General features: G+C 39.8%; 1 protein-coding gene across 5 annotated transcripts in view; it reads right to left on the bottom strand.

Annotated features, from left to right (window-relative positions):
- TANK (TRAF family member associated NFKB activator) overlaps nucleotides 1-18,707 on the bottom strand; it is a 29,123-nt gene extending 10,416 nt beyond the window's left edge. For 4 of the 5 annotated variants that reach the window (XR_011324305.1, XM_069781229.1, XM_069781231.1 and 1 more), the window contains exons 1-7: nucleotides 18,558-18,707; nucleotides 17,724-17,857; nucleotides 13,702-13,847; nucleotides 10,522-10,630; nucleotides 9,568-9,680; nucleotides 1,732-1,911; nucleotides 380-456 (exon numbers count right to left, since the gene is read on the bottom strand). Coding sequence is in view for 4 of the 5 variants with exons in the window: in XM_069781229.1 (XP_069637330.1) it covers nucleotides 380-456; nucleotides 1,732-1,911; nucleotides 9,568-9,680; nucleotides 10,522-10,630; nucleotides 13,702-13,800 (578 nt within the window). In the remaining variant the exon portion in view is untranslated. Of the gene's footprint in view, nucleotides 1-379; nucleotides 457-1,731; nucleotides 1,912-9,567; nucleotides 9,681-10,521; nucleotides 10,631-13,701; nucleotides 13,848-14,919; nucleotides 15,036-17,723; nucleotides 17,858-18,557 lie in introns of all 5 variants that reach the window. The other variant, XM_069781230.1, reaches the window with a different exon arrangement.
- Nucleotides 18,708-19,256: the final 549 nt, after the last annotated feature.

The following is a 19,256-nucleotide window of genomic DNA, read 5'->3' as shown; positions in this document are numbered from 1 at the left end:
CACAGCAGGCTCCTCTGCTGTGCTGCCATCAGTTAATTCATTAGGGTTGTACATTCCTGTTCTGAAGAGAGTTAATGCTTATCCAAAACCCAGCATTAACATCCACTGCTGTTTCCCACAGTTCAACCTCCTGCTGAACCAAGTGGCTATTTTTCTTCCTCCCAACTTATCCCTACATACTTGCAAAGCCCCAGCTATGACTCCGCATAGTTGCTGGCTTTATTACCTTCCCACACTGGCTCTTTGACCTCTCCTGCTCCTCCCTTCCCCCCATCCATTTTTTAAGGTAGTGTGTAGAAAAGAGGGAAATGGCTGGTCTTATTTAATGGCAGAAAAAACAATTAAAAGCAAATTAAAAAAATGCTGCAAAAGTATTTACCTTTCAGGCATAGGTGAAATACCAGAGATCCCTAGCGATAATTCAGGCTTATCTGGAACACCTTTCTTACTTTTCACCTTGAAGTAAAATATGAAAATATTGATCACAGGTTAGCACATTAATTTTGCTCTTCACCCTGATATAAATAAAGATGTCATGGGATCCTTCACCTATTCCTTCTGGAAGCTCTCAAAACATTCACAAAATGACAAAAGCAGCTTTTTACTGTTTGTGTGAAATTCCTATTTTTAGTTTAACTTAGCAACCCAGTGTGGCATTCCTCTGCTCATAATCCCTTGAAAGGAAACTGGTTCTAAGAATATTGCTTGACTGTAATTCTGTTTCAATCATGTATAAGGTAAGATTATGTATAAACTTGTTAGTGAGGTATCCAGCTATTTTAGCTCTTAAAAACCAATTTATTCACTGAAATTTTCAACGAACACATCACAAGCTAGTATCTCAAGCATTCTAGCAGGTTTTAAAACAAGTTATTAACTTTGACTACCACCTTGTGGTTCACTCTAGTATTACATAGTTTTAAATCTGCAAGGCATCAAAGAGAGTTTTTATAATAACCAGTCATTAAGATGCAGTTCCACTAGATCTACGTTACCAGATGGCCTCGGTAGTTCATATGTGCTCCAAATCAGACACAGAACTTGATCATATGTCTGCCAAATCAGCTGATTGCAGTGATACATTGTTTATAATCACACACCCATAGCATACAGGTTTGTCTTACCTTGCACTAAACTGCAACTGCAGCTCCCATAGTCACATTTGAGCTGCCTTACACCTGGCAACACGGGTTACAAATGCTTGCCACAGTAACTTAAGCAATGCTTGGCAAGTCTAATAGCAACAAGTTATGTGTTGCTATGGTCCTACCCTTACCTAGGTTCACTTTAAATTAGCTAGCTAAAATATGTTTACATGGTCAGATTCACATCCGTGACTGCACTCTAGCTATCCCACAAGGACAGAATAGCACTCTGCACGCTATTCTGTAAGAAATGTAGGGTGGCATAAAAGTGAAAAAAGCAACTCAGTCTTGGTGAGAACTTCCAACTGAAAATTATAAACCAGAAAAGCTAATCTGGAGTTTTCACAATTACTAACATTTTAATGACATAACATAAAATAATTAACACACAAACCAACCAATATATATTTAATAGTTCAGTGTTTCCTATGTGCTTTATATACTTTAATCATTTCCTAGTAATTATATAATGCTGAAATTTAAAAACAGTTTCTTAGAATAATTAGTATAAACATGTTTGAAAAAAGTAATAATTTACAAATGTTTGTTTTTTTTCATTTTATCTCTACTTGGTTTCTTATCTTACCTCCCTTTTATACATTGGCATCTGTATACCCTTTTGTGCTTCGTTTAATTCTTTCAATTTGCTTTTCAGAGTTCTTATTTTATCTTCTTGGTTGGAAATAATAGATACAAGCTTCCTTTCCTTTTGATTGTTGTTGTCCTCAAGTTGCTTCAACTTCATGCTCTCATTTTCTAACTGTTCCTAAAAAATAATTTTAGAAACACCAGTACAATTAATAAAATTGGGGCTTGTGGAATATCACTGTTCAGCAGTCTGGAATAAACTAAATTAAGCTTTTGCAACATAAGTAAGGGTCAGTCTTATTTATTGCATTATTAATTTTAAACTGATAGTAAAGACCTTCTACCACTACACATAGATGTAACTCATCATATATGATTACTCAAAACAACTGTATGTTCTGAATTTCTGAATGTCCTATTAGTGTTTATAAAAAATAAAGACACTCTCTTGGTTCACTTACTATATCATTTACGTTAACATTTTATGTACAATATATTGTATGTACAATATATAAAATAATATTTCATTAATTTCAATCAATCTTAAACAATTCTGAAGAAGGTGATACTCTGCATCTACCTTAATTTTCGAGCAGACCCTTGAACAAAATCACAGAATCACAGTATATCTCAGGTTGGAATGGACCCATAAGGATCATTGAGTCCAACTCCCTGCTCCTCGCAGGACTACCTAAAACTAAACCATATGAGTAAGAGTGTCATCCAGATGCTCCTTGAACTCTAAGAGGCTTGGTGCTGTGACCACTTCCCCGGGGAGCCTGTTCCAGTGACCGACCACCTCTTCAGTGAAGAACATTTTCCTAATGTGCAACCTGAACTTCCCCTGATGCAGCTTCATTCCATTTCCTCGTGTCCTATCACTGGTCACCAGAGAGAGGAGATCAGCACCTCCCCCTCCGCTGCCCCCCCTTGAAGAAACTGTAGATTGCGATGAGGTCACCCCTCAGCCTTCTCTTCTCCAAGCTGAACAAACCAAGTGACCTCAGCCGCTCCTTGTAAGTCTTGCCCTCGAGGCCTTTCAGCATCTTGGTCACCCTCCTCTGGACACACTCTAATAGTTTGATGTCCTTCTTATATTGAGGTGCCCAAAACTGCACACAGGTCTCAAGGTGGGGCTGCATCAGTGCAGTGTAGACAATCACCTCCCTCGACCAGCTAGCTATGTTGTGCTTGATGCACCCCAGGACATGATTGGCCCTTTTGACTGCCAGGGCACAGTATTGACTCCTATAAAAAAAAAAACCAACCAAAAAACCCCAAACAGCAAAAGAGAAAAAAAAGGAGAAAGATTTTTTGATACAGTTCTGGAAAAAAACAACCAAACAAGAAGACTGAAGATTTTAGGCTAAAGAATCCACATATCATCATCTGTAACTGGATGCTACAGTAGCTAGATTTCATTTTCTCAAATGGCACAAGAAGAACACTAGGAAGAATTAGAGTACTATGAGGGACAGAAAGTTCAAAGCAAGTTAAGGAAGTATCTGATGAATGAGAAAAGACAATCATATCTGGTGATGTGGGGAAAAAAACCAATTTGTGTTAAGAGGAGATGGAGACATGCATAAAAGTATTCTTAACAGATCTGAAAATACTTTGAAGAAAGTTATAGCAGGGCCAGATGCTGAACGTAATTTTATAACTATATACCTTTTCCATGTTCTTTAAAGACTACAAAGTCACAGTAGCTATAGTATGGGGAACTGCTTTTTACCATTCCAGGAAAGTGAAGGCAGTGATATTCTATGGTGTGGGTTCACAGACCCCAAGCTACTACTGAGCCATTATTTGGTCACAGGGTTCCCAAACATTAGAATCATAGAATAGTTTGGGTTGGAAGGGACCTTTAAAGGTCATCTAGTCCAACCACCCCCTGCAATGAGCAGGGACATATTCAACTAGATCAGGTTGCTCAGAGCCCCATCCAACCTGACCTTGAATGTTTCCAGGGATGGGACATCTACCACCTCTCCGGGCAACCTGATCCTGTGTTTCACCACCCTCATTGTGAAAAATTTCTTCCTTATATCTACTCTGACCATTCCATGGTCAGATTCCATTTCCCTTTTAAAAAGCCAATGGGATGCAGCTTCTCCTGTATTTTCCTTTGAAAAAGATTTGCTGGAAATCCAAACACCTATGAAAAAGCTTATGTCAAAGACAACACCTGCCCTTGAAGAACAACTCCATCTTAAAGACAGTAAAATAACTTTCACTGAGCCTGTGATACAGCATTGGTCTGCACACACAGAGTTTATCTGTTTGGGACTATTACAGCTCCAAATAACATGTGGGCTTTCAAAAGCTTTCAGATAACTGGGAGCACTGCAGTAATGGCCAGTAGTTCTCTTTAATTTCTCCTACCTTCTCCTGCAGGAAGTGGGGACAAGATTTAAGCAAGCAGTGAGAAAAACCACATGGGAAACAATGTGAGAAGAGCCATGCAACATGTTGCAATGAAGATATATCAGTACATACTGACGTAAATCATCATTCTTGCACACCGTCAGGATATCACACCAGGAAAAACACTGGAGAAACAATTACACCTTTTGGGATCTTTCAATAATACAGCCCTTCATAGCTTGATGATCTTACAGTTTCTAATACTGACTGAGTTTGGGTGTTTGCAACAACGTGGTAACATTTATAAACTGGCTGAAGTTTATAAAGCTAATACCATGACAAATAAGTATGTCACACAGGTCATACCTGCTCAGTTAAGTCCTTGGCCATACAATGGGTCTTTTAAGCATGCTGCTATTAGCAGCCAGCAAAGAGGTTCTCTCTGTATTATGAACAGATGAATATCTTCTCTTTTGGAGAGGCTTGATAGGATCAGAGGATAATTCAAGTTGGAAGGCACCTTAAGGGTTCTCTAGCTCTTGATCAAAGCAGGGTCAGTTACTATGTCTGATCAGGTTACTCGGTTTGGTGTTGAATTCCCCAAGGATGGAGACTGCACAGCTTCTCCGGGCAACCTTTTCCAATGCCTGGCTGTCCTCATGGTGAAAAGTTTTCCCTTATGTCCAGTCTGAACCTTTCATGTTTCAACTGCCCATTGTCTCTCATCCTCTTGCCATGCACCACCGTTAAGAGCCTGGCTCCATCTGCCTGATAGCTTTCCAATACCTACATTGAGGTTATTAGCTTCCGCTGAAGCCATCTCTTCTCCAGGCTGGACAAGTCCAGTTTCTGCAGCTTCTTCTCATGGCATATGTACTCAAGCCCCCAACTATCTCAGTGAGGCCTCTGCTGAACTCACTCTAGTCTTTCCTATACTGGAGGTCCCCAGACTGGATGTAGTATTCTAGATGCGGCCCAATGAATGCTGAACAGAGGGAGATACTTGCTTCCCTGGGTGTGCTAGCTGTACTCCTGTTAATACAGCCCAGGAAGCTGTTGCCCTTCTTTTCTGCCAGGACACACTGCTGGCTCACGTTCAGCTTGCTGTCTAACAAAACCCCAGCTCCTTTCCAGCAGAGCTGCTCCACAGCCAGTCAGTCCCCAGACTGTGCTGCTACAAAGACAGGTCCTTTTATTCTTCTCTGAAGTGTGCTATAAAGGCCTGTTTCAGTGGCTTCCTAGAATAAACACACTGTCACAGGGTTTCAAGGAAAAATATTATTCAACTGATGAACTACTGTAAGTGGTCTCAGAGAATATTAACTGTAACTTTTAACAGTTTAATCACAAACTCTTCTTTATTATTGGGTAGAGATAGCTTGAACAGATGAAGCAATAACAAAAAAGGCTATTGATACCAGAATTTCTTATATCAGGTAGCACGGCCTAATTAATCCTGCCGCATACATCACACCAGCAGCAAAGAACAGCTAAATGCATAAAATTGTCAGCCAGCATAAAATCATGAAGTACAGCTTTCTTTGCATCAAAGATAGGAAACAAAGTGACACTAGAGAAGCTGGTATTGACTGGAACACACAACTGTACAAGATTGCTGTGGTAGCCGCTCTTAGTTATGTAAGTCATTTTAGCACCATGATTTTGAGCACAAAGATGACTACCATAAATCTGCCATTCCTCTGCTTATGTCCTGCACAAAAAACCCCTAAACATTTATTGCAGGATGAACAGTTTTGTATACCAAATGCATTATTCATTCCTGACACACAGTTTCGTCCTCTCTTTCATGGCACAAGAAATTCTGATCAACAAACTTGACACTGTGTTTAATACTGAGGTTCTTGACCCAGGAAAACATGAACATGAGCATGTTTTCTTGTCACAGGTATTGACTTTAGCTTAATGTTTTATGGAGTTTACAAGGATTCTGATGTCTGACTCTGTACTAAAAATAGCATGCAGAAGCAGCTTTACTTGACATTGCCTAATCTCGCTTACTAAAGTTTTCTGTTTGCTGAGCAGCCTTGGCTCTGAAACAGTAACTGGATCTACATTCTTCCTAGTTAATAAAGTTTAGCCAGGCTATACTCAAACAGGCAGCAATTTAGGTCCCTTAGGTCTCCTTAAGCAGGGGACTGAAAAAAATCTGATAATCTTGTATATAGTTTGGTACTGACCACCAAACCAATCTGGTCCACTCACCTCTTTCAGTGAAGATGAATGTGAACAAAAACAAAACCCAAAGCATTTTATGACACAATGGCAACAGAATTTGACAACAGCAGGTAAAATACACAAGTATGGCCACCTATTGGAAATACAGAAAAGCTAACCCCTCCCTCATTTTAAACATCTGAAATTTAAGCTCTAACCATGCACCTATTACAATTAATCCAGGATTTCTATTAACTTTACTGTAGAACAGAATACAGTCCACTGAGAAACTCCATAGGACTTAGCAAAAGATAGTTTCAATAGGTATCGATAAACCCAGGCACCTCCAGCCGCAGGAGAGACTCTGAGTTTCAAGGAAAGACAGGAAGAAACAGCAACATTTTAACTTAAAAGCTGTAATCACAATTTATTATCTGGAACTGTACATTTTGCAAGCCTGAAATTTTTGGTGGAGAAGTAGAATAAAGCAGTGAATGCAGTAGAGGACAATGGCTGTAGACATAATTTATTTGGTGTAGAGCAGAATGTGGATAGAATATGATTAGAAAAATACAGGCTTTCAAATGGAATATTCGAGCTTCCAAATTTCAACAGCTGAAAAAGCCAATACATTATTGAATTAGATACAAGAAAACTATACTGGGTCAGTGACAGGATGATGGATTTTTGGTCTAACAGGTGTCAAAATATGATGTCTAGGGAAGAGTACAAGAAAACAGGAGGCACTCATGATGCATCCTTTAATAAATTCCCAGACCTTCTTAGTAATAGTTTCTATGTATTTATTAACTCTCAACAGATTTCTTCCATGAAGTTGTCCAATTTTCCCTTGAAGCAGGAAGTTCCACTGGTGGACTATCTATCCTGTGAAGAATCAGCTCCTTTTGCCTTTTTTTTTTTTTTTAACATGGGACATGATTTTTTTTTTTAAAACTTTTAACTTTTACTTCATTTATTCAGAAAGATAGAGAAGTGGGAACTCTTAGGTTAACTCAATGTGGTCTTGGTGATTTGCTACTGTTCATTTTCCCCAGCTTGTTCCATACATTCATTCCATGCAGTTTACCTTATTATCCATCACACATCAAAGGTTCTACATTTAAAAATTGCAAAAATTGGTAGCTGCCATAAAAACATATAACGCGTTTATGACAATACAATTAGTTTTCCATCCTCTTCATCAGGAATTTGGGGTTACATGGTTCTCCTCCCCTGCGTTTATTCAGTAAAATGAGGACTTGTGTATAGAGACTGCTATGTATCTCCACTCACAGCCAGCCCATGAATGGCATGGCCAAGACACAGCCAGAGCTAGTACAAGTGTGCATACCTCTGCTGTGCTGTCTGGACATCTTTTATCACTCTTGCCAGGTTAGTGGAAGCTTACTAGGCACAACACCAAACATTAGGGTCCTCCTTATATTGGAAGGATGGTGCAAAGATATCCACGTGCCTCTGCAGAAGCCAGCCTTGGTCCAGTCAAACATATTTTCCTCAAGATCCATCCTCTCAACACTTAGAGTAAGGGAGCTCCTACATTCCCAGTAACAGGAACATAGAATAGGCTGGGTCAGCCTGACTTGGCACTCTGGGGATCTCTACTGATCCCCTCTGAAAAAGATCTTATTTGTATAGCACTGTGCCTGGGCTTAAATGCAGACAGACTGTATAGTTAATAGTTGATTCTGCATGGAGTTATATCAGAAATATTTCTGTTCGTGGCACAGTGTGGCAGGTACACCTCCGTAACACACAGATGAAGCAAAATCTAGATAAACTACTTATTGCTGAGAGGTCACTGCAATAACTGACTACAGAAAAAAAACGCAGATAAAAACAAATAACTTACATTCCATTAAGAAAATAGCCCCTGAAATAATGATTCCAGCTTCTCATGCATTGCCTGTAATCTTCTGTATAGATTGCATCATTTCTCAGTTTTTCCCCATGAGAAGAGCAGATAACACAGCTTCCTTTCTCCTACTCATTATATGACTAAGTTACTTAAAACTACTGTCCTTGAGCAAGCATTCAGAAACAAGAATATGAAATATTAGGCTTGGTCTAATGGACATAGACTCCATGTGCAACCGTAAGACATAATTTTTATCCAACTCAAGACAGAGAAATGCAAAAATATGCAAAGATGTTCCATCAAAGAACTAACCCTTTAGTTGTGTTGTATTCCAAATAAATGCAAAGACTAGGAAAGAAATGACATCTTGTGATTACAGATTCTAGCGTAGAAAAATTATATAAAGACTTTTTTTTAAATAAAAGGAGTGTATGTAAGTCTTTGGTAACAGTACGTTTAAAATGTTTGCAAAGGCTTAGTCTCAAATCAGATTCCTTTAAGATAATTAAGCAAGCATCAGTAATCCAATTAAATTATTTTTAAATTAACATTTCTGATATTAAAAAAAAGCATTTCTGTGAATTCAGCGTAATTAATTTTTTATAGCTCAGGTTTAAGAAACAAAATTATTTTTAAATGCAATACTTGATTTTGTATAAGGGTCTTTTTATGACCCTTACAAGATCCCTGCTATGGAGATTCATATTCAAAAATAAGAGATTTTATGTTACAAGACAGTTCTCAAAAAACACAGTAGGATGACTTAGGATAAGAACAGTGCAACTTTGTGCATCTCTGTCACTGTCTTTTCTCAATATGCAAAATCCATTCAAGGTATTTCCCATCTATTCTGCACTATTGCTTTACTCTTACTCCTGTTACTCTCAACAGGCTGTAGTGAAAATCTCGGTATTACTTCAGTGAAGAAGGGCAGAAGAGACATCGTATTAAAACTGGCTATTTAAAAAACCAAACAAATCATCAGACTCTCCAGAGCAATGGATAGTTCACTCTCCACTTCATCACTTTTTGAGTGCAGATTCTCCATTTCTTGCAAAAATACACAGACTGGGTGCAGTGTGAAAAGCTCTTGTGAGAGAAAGAGAAAGCCCCTTCTTGACCACTGGTTTTGGCAGGTTAAGAAATAAATAAGCAAGTAAGTTCCTACTTTATGATCAAAACTATTCTAGGGAGCTCGATGGCCAAACAGCGATTGCACTGGAAAGAATCAAAGATAGATGCTTAGTTCACCTAAGCAGACTGCAGTGGCACAACATTCATGCACTTCAGGTGAGTATGTTGTATTAGAAGAAGTGCAGTTCAAAGGCACCAATAAAAATCTCACTTATCTCTATAGGTTCTCCTAGTATAATCACAGCACAAATGTGATGTTAAAGATACTGCAGGTGACCATACCTTTAAGAGTTTTTCTCTTTGCTTTGCTACGTTCAGTTTTTCAGAGAGCTGGCTGAAAGATAAGTTGGAGGTTTCAAAGTCTTCATGCATCAGTATGTAGGGATGCGCATTACCTTAAAGAAAAGAAGCAGCTGATTGTCACTGCATTTTTCCCCAGCCAGCTTCTAAGTACAAGCAAAATTAAAAGAAGCTAGGCTTATACTAACTTCTTTATTTTCTCTGAGCAAGTCTTCATCATAAACAAGTAAGAGAAGCCCAATTCTGTGCTTAGAGACAATGCAAGACTAAACCAGCAATAAAGAATGCACATGTACTCTTAAAAAGAAAAGCCAACCACTTCGCTAGTATTTATGAAAACCAGAGTGTTAGGCTAGTGTGAATAAATATTTAATGAGCATGGCAGATTAACACATGGTTACTTTGACTCTTTTCTCTTATTTGTGTAATACAGTCAAACAGTGGAAAATTATCCACCAATGACTATTTGATTTGAAAGAGAATTATCTGCTTATAAAGCTTTGGTTATCCAGTAAGATTATCATCACAAGACTCATCTAACATAAAAGACATATAACCATAGCACTCACATCTAGAACAACCTAAGCCAAACTTATTAATAGATAATTGTAAAATTAATATGTAACAACTTTGTTTTTAGTTCTAGTGAATGATTTAAACCCATTATTTTCATATCTTTTATTGGCTTCAGTGTAAGCAGGTTCTTACCTCTAAAGAAAATCTCACCATTTCTTGAAGAGGATAGAGAGACCTCAGAAGTGTTGCATTTTATAAATAGATTTTGAAACTGCACATTTGTGTTAACTCTCACGTTCACAGAAAAGTAAGATACTGCTTTGAGAGATGTATATTGTAAAAACTGAAGCAACAAAGTCAGAACTATTCATCAATGCAACACAGCATTAAAAGAAATAACGTGCAAACTGGAGTACATACCTCTATTAGCATTCCGAGCAGCTAACTGTGATTTCAGTTTTGCAATAATGCTGTTTTGAAGCTCTATCTTTTCCTGCTGTTCACGTATTTGCTGCATGTAGTTTTCTGTCTGCAAATATAATTTAATTAGCGTTAATCTTATTCTGTTTTGACTATGGGTCTCCTATTTGGCATATAAAAAGCAGGACTAATTTTTAAAGAAAAATGTAGCTGTGGACCTATGCTTGAAAACCCAACTACAGTCACCTTTGGCAAGTCTGTATTTTTGAGATTGCACTGATTAGAAAAGGTATTATAGGAAATAAATCCTGATTCTCAGTAACTGTTTCAACTGCGGCAGTTGTAAAGGATAGGATAACTTTTAAGTTAGGATTCTTCATTCATAGCCATAGAATACATCAGGTTTAAAATTAGAATTTTAGTATTCTTCAGAATGCTGGTCAGTTAGTTTATCTATAGAAAGACGTAAACTTCTTCCCCCAGATTTTCTAATATGGGGGGAAAAGCAAGCAAGCAGCCCCATTCTTCATCTAACTATACTCCATCTCATGCTATAAACAGGCCGTACAGAGCCTAATATGACTGCTCACATTTCACCAAAGTGTTTAAATATTATTAGACAGCCAGTTAATTGAACAAATGGTCAGGTGGGAAGGAAGATGCTAATATTCAAAACCTATTATTTCATTAGCACATGCCTAATGTTGCAGTTACAGTAGTGCTGAAAACAAGCAAGAAAACTTGTGAAGTCCCAGCAAGGAAACTTACAGGAATGCACCAAATTTTTCTAATATTAAGAATATGTATATTACTGAACAGGTCACGACCTGGGACAAGACTAGTCACTGTTTTCCTGTCTATTCATAGGTTATCCATACTATCCAATCTAATTCTCAAATCTCAGTCACATTTAAATTCCACACACCCCTACTGCCCAATGTGTTTGTCTGTAAAGCAGACAGGAAAAAAAAAAAAAATCTACAAGCAAAATTTATTTTAAAAGGCCAGGTAGTAGTTGTACTATGAGAGTTTATGAGTTTGTTTAAAAAAAAAAAAAAAAAAGTGATCAAAGAGCAGTACACTCCAGCAGCTATAAGAGACCTCATGAAGCAGAAAAATCACTGAGAACCAAATTGAAAATGTACAACAGCAATGTCTTGTCAACACTTCTGTACAGAGCACAGACATGACAGCTAAAACAGACAGAAGAGAAGATGCTTTTGACAGCCAGTGTGCACAAATTATTCCTTGAGTCAGATGGCAGCAACAAGTTACCAACTAGAAGATCTGCATGACAACCAACCATCCATCTGTATCAAACACCATCTGGCCGAGATGACTCTGGCTTCTGTGTGCTTGACATGGCTCCCAGCTCTAGAGACTGGCAAAACAAGTGGCCTATCGGTAACTTAAGTAGTAAACTGTTAACAACAGAATGGTGGACAATCCAACAACGTGTGAAGGCCACACAATGAACAGAGGAAGTTACTAAAGTAAAGCATGGTACAAAGGTCATTAAAAAAAACAGGAGTTTGGTTAAAAAACATGAAAAACAACACAAACAACCCCCCCCAACTAATTATAGTATCAACTCTTCTTGAAAAAATACTTTTGTTCTCTTTTGAAGTCATGAAATCCAACTACTGAAAGTTTGATTAGGACAAAGATTTGAACTGGTAGTAATCCTTTATGAAAGGCTTTCAGTTTTAATTTCTGAACCAGAGAAAATGCAGAGAGAAATCTTGGAAGCATTTAGTTCACTTAACACTGATAATCTCACACACTTCTCTAGTTTTCTTCCATAGACTTTAGAAGGGCTATCTGACCTTGTACTTGACATCTTGTTTCTTGGGCAGAAGTTTCTTTCATGTATTGTTACATGACCCAGGAGAATTAACTTGACTGGTTTTCCTTCAAATAATTAACTGTTCATCACAAGATACAAAATATAAAAGATTCCCAAACATTCTAAAATGTGTTGCCTTTTATGAAGTTAGTTGCAGTTTCAGCACAAAATGTATTGACACGCTACTTGTGCTTGTTAAGTACAGAAAACACTACAGATTTGCACCAGCACTGCTGCAACAGACTACGAATGGAGATTGACTGCATAGTGGGTGACTGCACACGACTGACTTGTCACCTGTTCTGCAGTGCCTTGGCTAGTTTATTTTGCTATGCAAGGGGACAGCGGAATTGTGCCCAGATATCAGGATATTCTCTACTAGACCTTTCCCCGCTCCCAATTCTACTACTGCTTCCATAACTTGACACCGAGTATGGTTCATCTGCCCCTGAACAAAGTCCCAGCCTACCAGTTTTATGGAAGTATCAGAAAGTCCTGTAGCATCAAAAATATTCAAGCCTTCCTGTAACAGAGGTTCCACTGCTGGGCAGAATATGCATGATAAAATTAGTATGACAATGCCCAAAACTGATAGCTTTGCAATATGCTGGCATACATGATGAGAAGTCCTAGAAGAGTTTTGGCTGAAGTAATGTATTCTACAACAGACTAAGTAAAAATTCAAAGGTGCTCCTTACTGGTCAGAATGCTTCCAGAATCTTCCTGTTACTTCATAATTAAAGAATAATTGTACAGATTATTGTTTTTAAAAAATCAATAATTAGTCTAATAATTTTAAGGAAAGTTTGCTGTAAATGTTTCAACACACAAACTCTGTTGTCCTCATAGTTTGCACAGTGCTTAACATATTAAGAGTCTTTGACCTTTACATCAAGTAAACTAGTAATTCATATGGCGTATCTGCCTATTAAGAAAAAAGATTTAATTTTAACTATTTACATTAATAATTTAAAAAGTAATTTTTTAAGAAAGCAAATTAAATTTCAAAAAGTACTTCATTAAAGCTAGGTAAATTTTATATACATCTTTGCTGTTTACATTAAAAGACTTCATTAATCCGCCAAAACAGACAACACTTTTCTCACCTTTAAAACTACAAAAAAATCAAAGGTCAAAAACCTGAAACCCACCTACTATATTCACAGCCTAATGAGTTACTCTGCAGTGCACTGGTCTGGTTTCATAACGGCAACTTCCAACTTTAACAGATGCACTAAAGTGCGCATAGCTGAAGTGAAACTGAAATCTACATGTACCACTGTCCTCCATGGGAAGGATGCCTTTAAAGATACAATTCAGAACCCAATGCATACTTTTTGTTGTAGTTCTTTCACAGCATGGTCCCTATCCATGCATGCTTGTCGATAGGCTTCATAAGCTTTGTTAAGCTGCTCTCCGATGTTTTTGTCCATAATTCCCAATGTTGTTTCATCACTGAAAAGATGTCAAGTTAACAGACCTGAAAAGTAATCAGAAGGGAAAAGAGAGAATACTAAGAAATAGAAGTATGTAACTAAAAACATATATAATGTGACTTGTATTAATATAAAATTCAAGTAATATGTGCAGTATGTTTGAGCATTAACTCACATAGTAGTTTGAACTATAGCTCTGCTCACCTCAACATTTAATTTTATGTCCGGGGATAGGTTTAAACAATAGCCAAATAAAAGCAGGTTAACTCTGAATCTAATTCTGGATGTACAGAATGTAAATGTATGTGTAGTTACAGTGTTTGAGGACTGAGATTTAAAATTGGTGCATATCACCAGTAACCAGATTTTAAGACATTTTCAACACTTTATGTTTACTCAGTTGTGAATTAACAGATAGCATTAAAAAAACCAAAACTCAGCTTTCGGCATTAAGCAGTAAAAAGATGAAAGCTCAATAACATTAAGTCACACGGACATATCTTATTCTATGCCGTAGTTGAAAATGGCAACACAAGCAACACTACAAGGTGAATCAAAACATCTTTTATCTAGAAATCAGTAATACCAACCACTAAGAATTAGCAAGACTCAGACACACCTTTTCACACAATACTATCAACTTTTTACACTTTGTGAACAATTTCAGTAACAATTCCTGAAACTACAGCTCATGACATATAAGACTACAACACTATAAAATGTCACAGACTTCAATTTCAAGACAGAGTGAACTTTGCTAACATAGGTCCTTTGCTTCTTTAGTAATACATGACATGAATTTTAAGATCAAAATTTACCATAATGTTAAGTACAGTAGAGGACAGGTTAGTGAAGTCTCAAAAAAACCAAAACCAACCAAACAACCCCCAAAGTACCAGCATTAAGGAAAAATAAATAAATAAATAAATAAAAATCAGTAATTCACATCTCCTCTCCTGATATTTAAAGTATGGTTACCTCACAGTACACAGTATGGACAGCCACAATCATCTCTCACTATCTTCTGGGATTATGCATAAACCACAGATACTATTAAGGAAAGTGGTGCAGTCACAAGAGGATAAGCCAAGCAAGAAGGGTATGAGGATAACTTGCCTTGGACCCTGGTCAAAATTCTAAGGACCACAGCTTGAAGCTTTTATTCATGTTTTCTTGCTCTTGAATATCTTCCATATCATAGAGCCTGAATACAGAAATGTGGTTTGACTTTCCTAGAAGGTGCAACAGACTACTGTATGGATGTCACACCTCTTGTCCCGCAAACTTTATTTTAATGATGTGTGCAAAAGCAATTGTATCTCAACTCTGGCATGGCTGTACTGGCAAAGTGAATTCTTTATTTGCTTGGAATCATTTAGGGATCGCTTGACGTAACAAGCATTAAATCCAAGTTTATAAGTTTTGTGTAAAACACCTACATTGTTTCATATGAAAGGCTGGTTTGGTTGGGTTTTTTTGTTTTTTGTTTTTTTTTTTTGCTAAACACCAGTTCAGTAGTTCATAATGTTAGGTCGATGCATACTGTCTCAAAGCATTGTTAGTAACACAGGCTACTTCATCCACACCCTTCCTTCCCCAGAGAGTATCCCTCCACTAACTGGAATATTCATTCTAATACCTGGAGCACATCTTTAAATAAATGGGTAGGCTTTTTTTTCCATTTCAAATGAAGGACTATTTTATGTAGTTCAATGAATAAAATCAGATATTACAGCTGACTGCAGGGGCGGGTACTAAATTGTAGAAGGGTATTGTTATGGCTGAAAGTGATTTAAAGTGTGCTCTCATACTCTTTAAAAAATTGCAGAGTTTGCAGTGATGTTGATTTTGTACTCTGGAATTCTCCAGAGACACTTGTAACAATTTACATAGTAAATGGCAATGTCCTGTACATGTAAAAGGTAACTTCAAAAAATGAGTGCAACGGGATTTAAAAGACTATGTTCAGCTTCTAATAGAGCGAATGGGATTCAGCTTCATATGATTCACAGTTCATGGAAAATGAAGGCATTAATTTCATTCATGCAAATTCAAATCTCAATTTGAAAAACAGTATTTAAAATTTATACCTAACTTCCAGCATTTTACTTACTGATTGATTGAGACTGGGAGTATTAACAAAGAGTTCTGCTCTTATCTAGACTGCTGGTACCAAAAGTAATGGATCCAACAGGCAGAATTGTAGCACTGGACCTGATTTCCTACTTGGTAGGGAAAAATAAGGAGAATGTAGCTAATTTCCTGGTAGCTCCCTAAAATCCAGACTCCATGCAGTAAGAAAGGGGCAATAGAAGTCACTACTAGTGACCCTTTAAGATGGAACTGTAACTAGAAGAATTGGTCATATATTCCCCCATACCCTAGAGACTCATTTCTGCTTCCACCTCACCCTTCCCTTTCTTCTAGCACAAGCAGCCTTACTGCGAACGATATCAGCAAACCAATCCAGTTTAAAACTAAATGCTAAAGGTATTTTTACTGTGTTAGTTTTAATGCAGATCAGCTCCACGGACCACTTCAAATGGCATGATAACACAAGGAAACCAGCACAGGAGCAGAAAACATGAGCAAAAGGCAGACAGAACTCCTGTGTTCAATGGCAGCATTGGCTTTGAAATTGTAACATGAAGTCATGGTTATGTAACAGTGATGTAAGTCTGCACTGCCACAGAAAAGCATACTCCTGCTTTCCCCCATCTTTGGCCATGTATTTTTGCCACTTACTTGTACCGGTATTAGCATTTTTATGCTACACAGTTGAGCATGCCAAAGTAGCTCCCTACCTCCTCAAAAAAGCAACAACAATCCCCCTAAAAAACCAACCCCAAAATTAAAGCTGGAGCTAGCTCACTGCGAGGCTGCTGGAGCACTACTACCAACACAAGGAGGCAGTGGGAACATGAGACTAGTTGTGGGCAGGACTGCAGCAGTCTAGATTTAGATTGGATTAAAACTACTCCGTAGTCACACCCTGAACTGCCTGCTGCTGGAATAAATAACTGCTTCTTATGTTATCTATCTCATATCCAGAACTCCTTGCAGTTAGAAAAACTGGCTCCTTTTCCTGCTTCTCCTCATAGGCATCAATATTTATCAGGGAATTTGCCAACTGTTCCTTGTCATTTACTCTTCTCCCTACATGCAGTTAGGAGGAAAAAAAAACCCCAACCACCCTAAATTAAAAAAAACAAACACAAACCAACCAACCCCCAAAACAAATATCCCCACTATTTTAGCCAGGCTTGGTTATGCTGTATCCACACAGCAACTGGAACATAGTCAGCCCAAAGATGACAACCCTGGTCTTTAGCAACTGACATTCTAGATATTAATTTGACTCACAATTATTAACAGTACTATGTAGCCAGAACAGATGCAGCAATACAAAATGTTGCATTTATTCTAACAGGGACAGAATTAGAGAAAGAGATTAGCTCCAGAATTTGTCTGATGAAGGGGTCCTGCAAATGTACCTGTGAATGCTGTGTTGCCAGAGCTATGGCAATGAGACCAAGAATTTCATCTTTGAGTAAAGACTTGAACACTGGAAAACAACTGGGTATAGCAAATGTTGTAAGAGAAACTTTTGAGTAAACAAACCGAATGAAACCTGTGGATGCTCTTAAAATACTTGCTTCAAATGAGAAACATTTTGCTGATATAGGTGGGAAAAAAAAAAGCAGTAATATGAATTTTCTATGAGTCAAATGCCAAAAAAGCCCCAACACAAAGATTAGCAGCATACTGCTGCATACATCCTGAAATCCCAGCTCCACGGATCACTGAAGAGGCACATTTTGAGTTTTCATAGTGCCTCAGAAAACACCTTAAATTCTGAAAAAATAAGGTTTTAGCTAACCATGTGTATATACACATTCACTGATAATACACATGCCTACCTCTCACAGGTTCATATGAGAACATAGATGCCATCCCGTAGCGAGTACTTCTTTACATATTTCTGCTTTCAAAACAGCTTCTTCAATGGAAATATTTTGTAAGTTACACTGCCATCATCTTGGGAACTGTAAACCTGTTGAGGTAATCATTCGTGAGAGACTGAAAGCTCACTGCACTTTCGCTTTGGGCTTGTTTTTTTGGTAGTGTTTTGTTGTTGTTGTTTTTGTCTAACGGACAAAATTCCTGCTTCGCCCGACTGCGGGAAGAGTCGGAAACCCAGCAGGAGCCCCGAATGCCACGCCGGCGTCGCAGCCCGGGGCGCAGCCAGCCAGCCCCTCTGCGCTCAGGGAAAGAGACGGCGACTATCGCAGGGCTGGGGTTTTACACCCCCCGCCGCCCCGTTCCTGCCCGTGGAGACACTTCGCCTCTTTCTGCTCCTCCGCTCGCCGCCGCGGGCGGCCGCCACCCGCGAGCGAGCCCGCTGCCCCGCCGCCCTCGCTGCCGCGGCCCTCCCGGAGCGGCGGGGGGGGTGGTGGGTGGCGGCGGCCCCCCGCCCCGGCCCTGCCGCAGGCACCGAGAGCGCCTCCGCGCGCCAACGACGCGCCCCCCGCCCCGCTCCCGACACCGGGCAAAGCGGCGCCGGAGGGGGGGCACCGGCGTCGCCGGGTAGCGGATGGCGGAAGCGCGGAGGGGCCGAGGGCAGGGGCGGCGGCGGAGCCCGGCGGCGGAGCCCGCCGCCAGACGCCGCGGCCCGCGCCCCAGCCCCCTGGGCCGAGCGCCCGCCGCTCCCCGCGGAAGGGAGAGGAGCGGTTTTAGAAGCGACTCAGACTTACGAGCGCCTCACGGAGCCCACGGCCGCTCCCGGCACAGGGCGCTCGCTCCTGCCCCAGCACCTTAACCCAGGAACCAGAACTGACTTCCTGTCGTGCCTCTCCCCGCCCTGTGACGGGGCGACGGGGCGCCGCGGCGCTGCCCGCGCCGCCGGTCGGGTCGGGTCGGGTCGGGTCGGGTCAGCGGCCGCTGGAGCCGGCGGGCGCCCCTAGCAGGCGGGGGCTGCGCCGCGATGGCCGCCCAGGCACGGCACGGCACGGCACGGCACGGCGCCTTCCCCGCCGCCGCCGCTCGCCGCTAAGGCGGAACAAAGCTGGGCTCTGCGGCCCCGCGCAAGGGTCGGCGTCTCTCGGCTCTGCTCCGGCTGTGTTGCGATGCCTTTTTCGCCTGACTGCAGCCAGGCACCCCCCTCTAGCAGGGTCTGTGCTGCTCCTGACTTCCACAGGCCCCTTCCTATTTCAGTCTTTCACCATTGAGCGCGATTTGTACATAACAGGACTTATACTTGTAATCATACTTTTTACCCCCAGAGTACCTTCTGTCTAAAGGGCCTTTTGTAGGTTACTGAGGTGGCATTTCCCCCCCTGCATTTAATTCGTGCAGGCAATGAATTTTATAGATAAGAATATAGTGGAAACACACAGTTTTAATTTTGCTGCTACTCCAAGCCCTTCTCTCTTTAGGTCACGTATATGAGTACA

The sequence above is a fragment of the Haliaeetus albicilla genome, chromosome 4 (assembly GCF_947461875.1).
Source record: "Haliaeetus albicilla chromosome 4, bHalAlb1.1, whole genome shotgun sequence".
NCBI classification, from domain to species: Eukaryota; Metazoa; Chordata; class Aves; order Accipitriformes; family Accipitridae; genus Haliaeetus; species Haliaeetus albicilla.
This window is presented reverse-complemented; position numbering and strand designations above follow the sequence as displayed.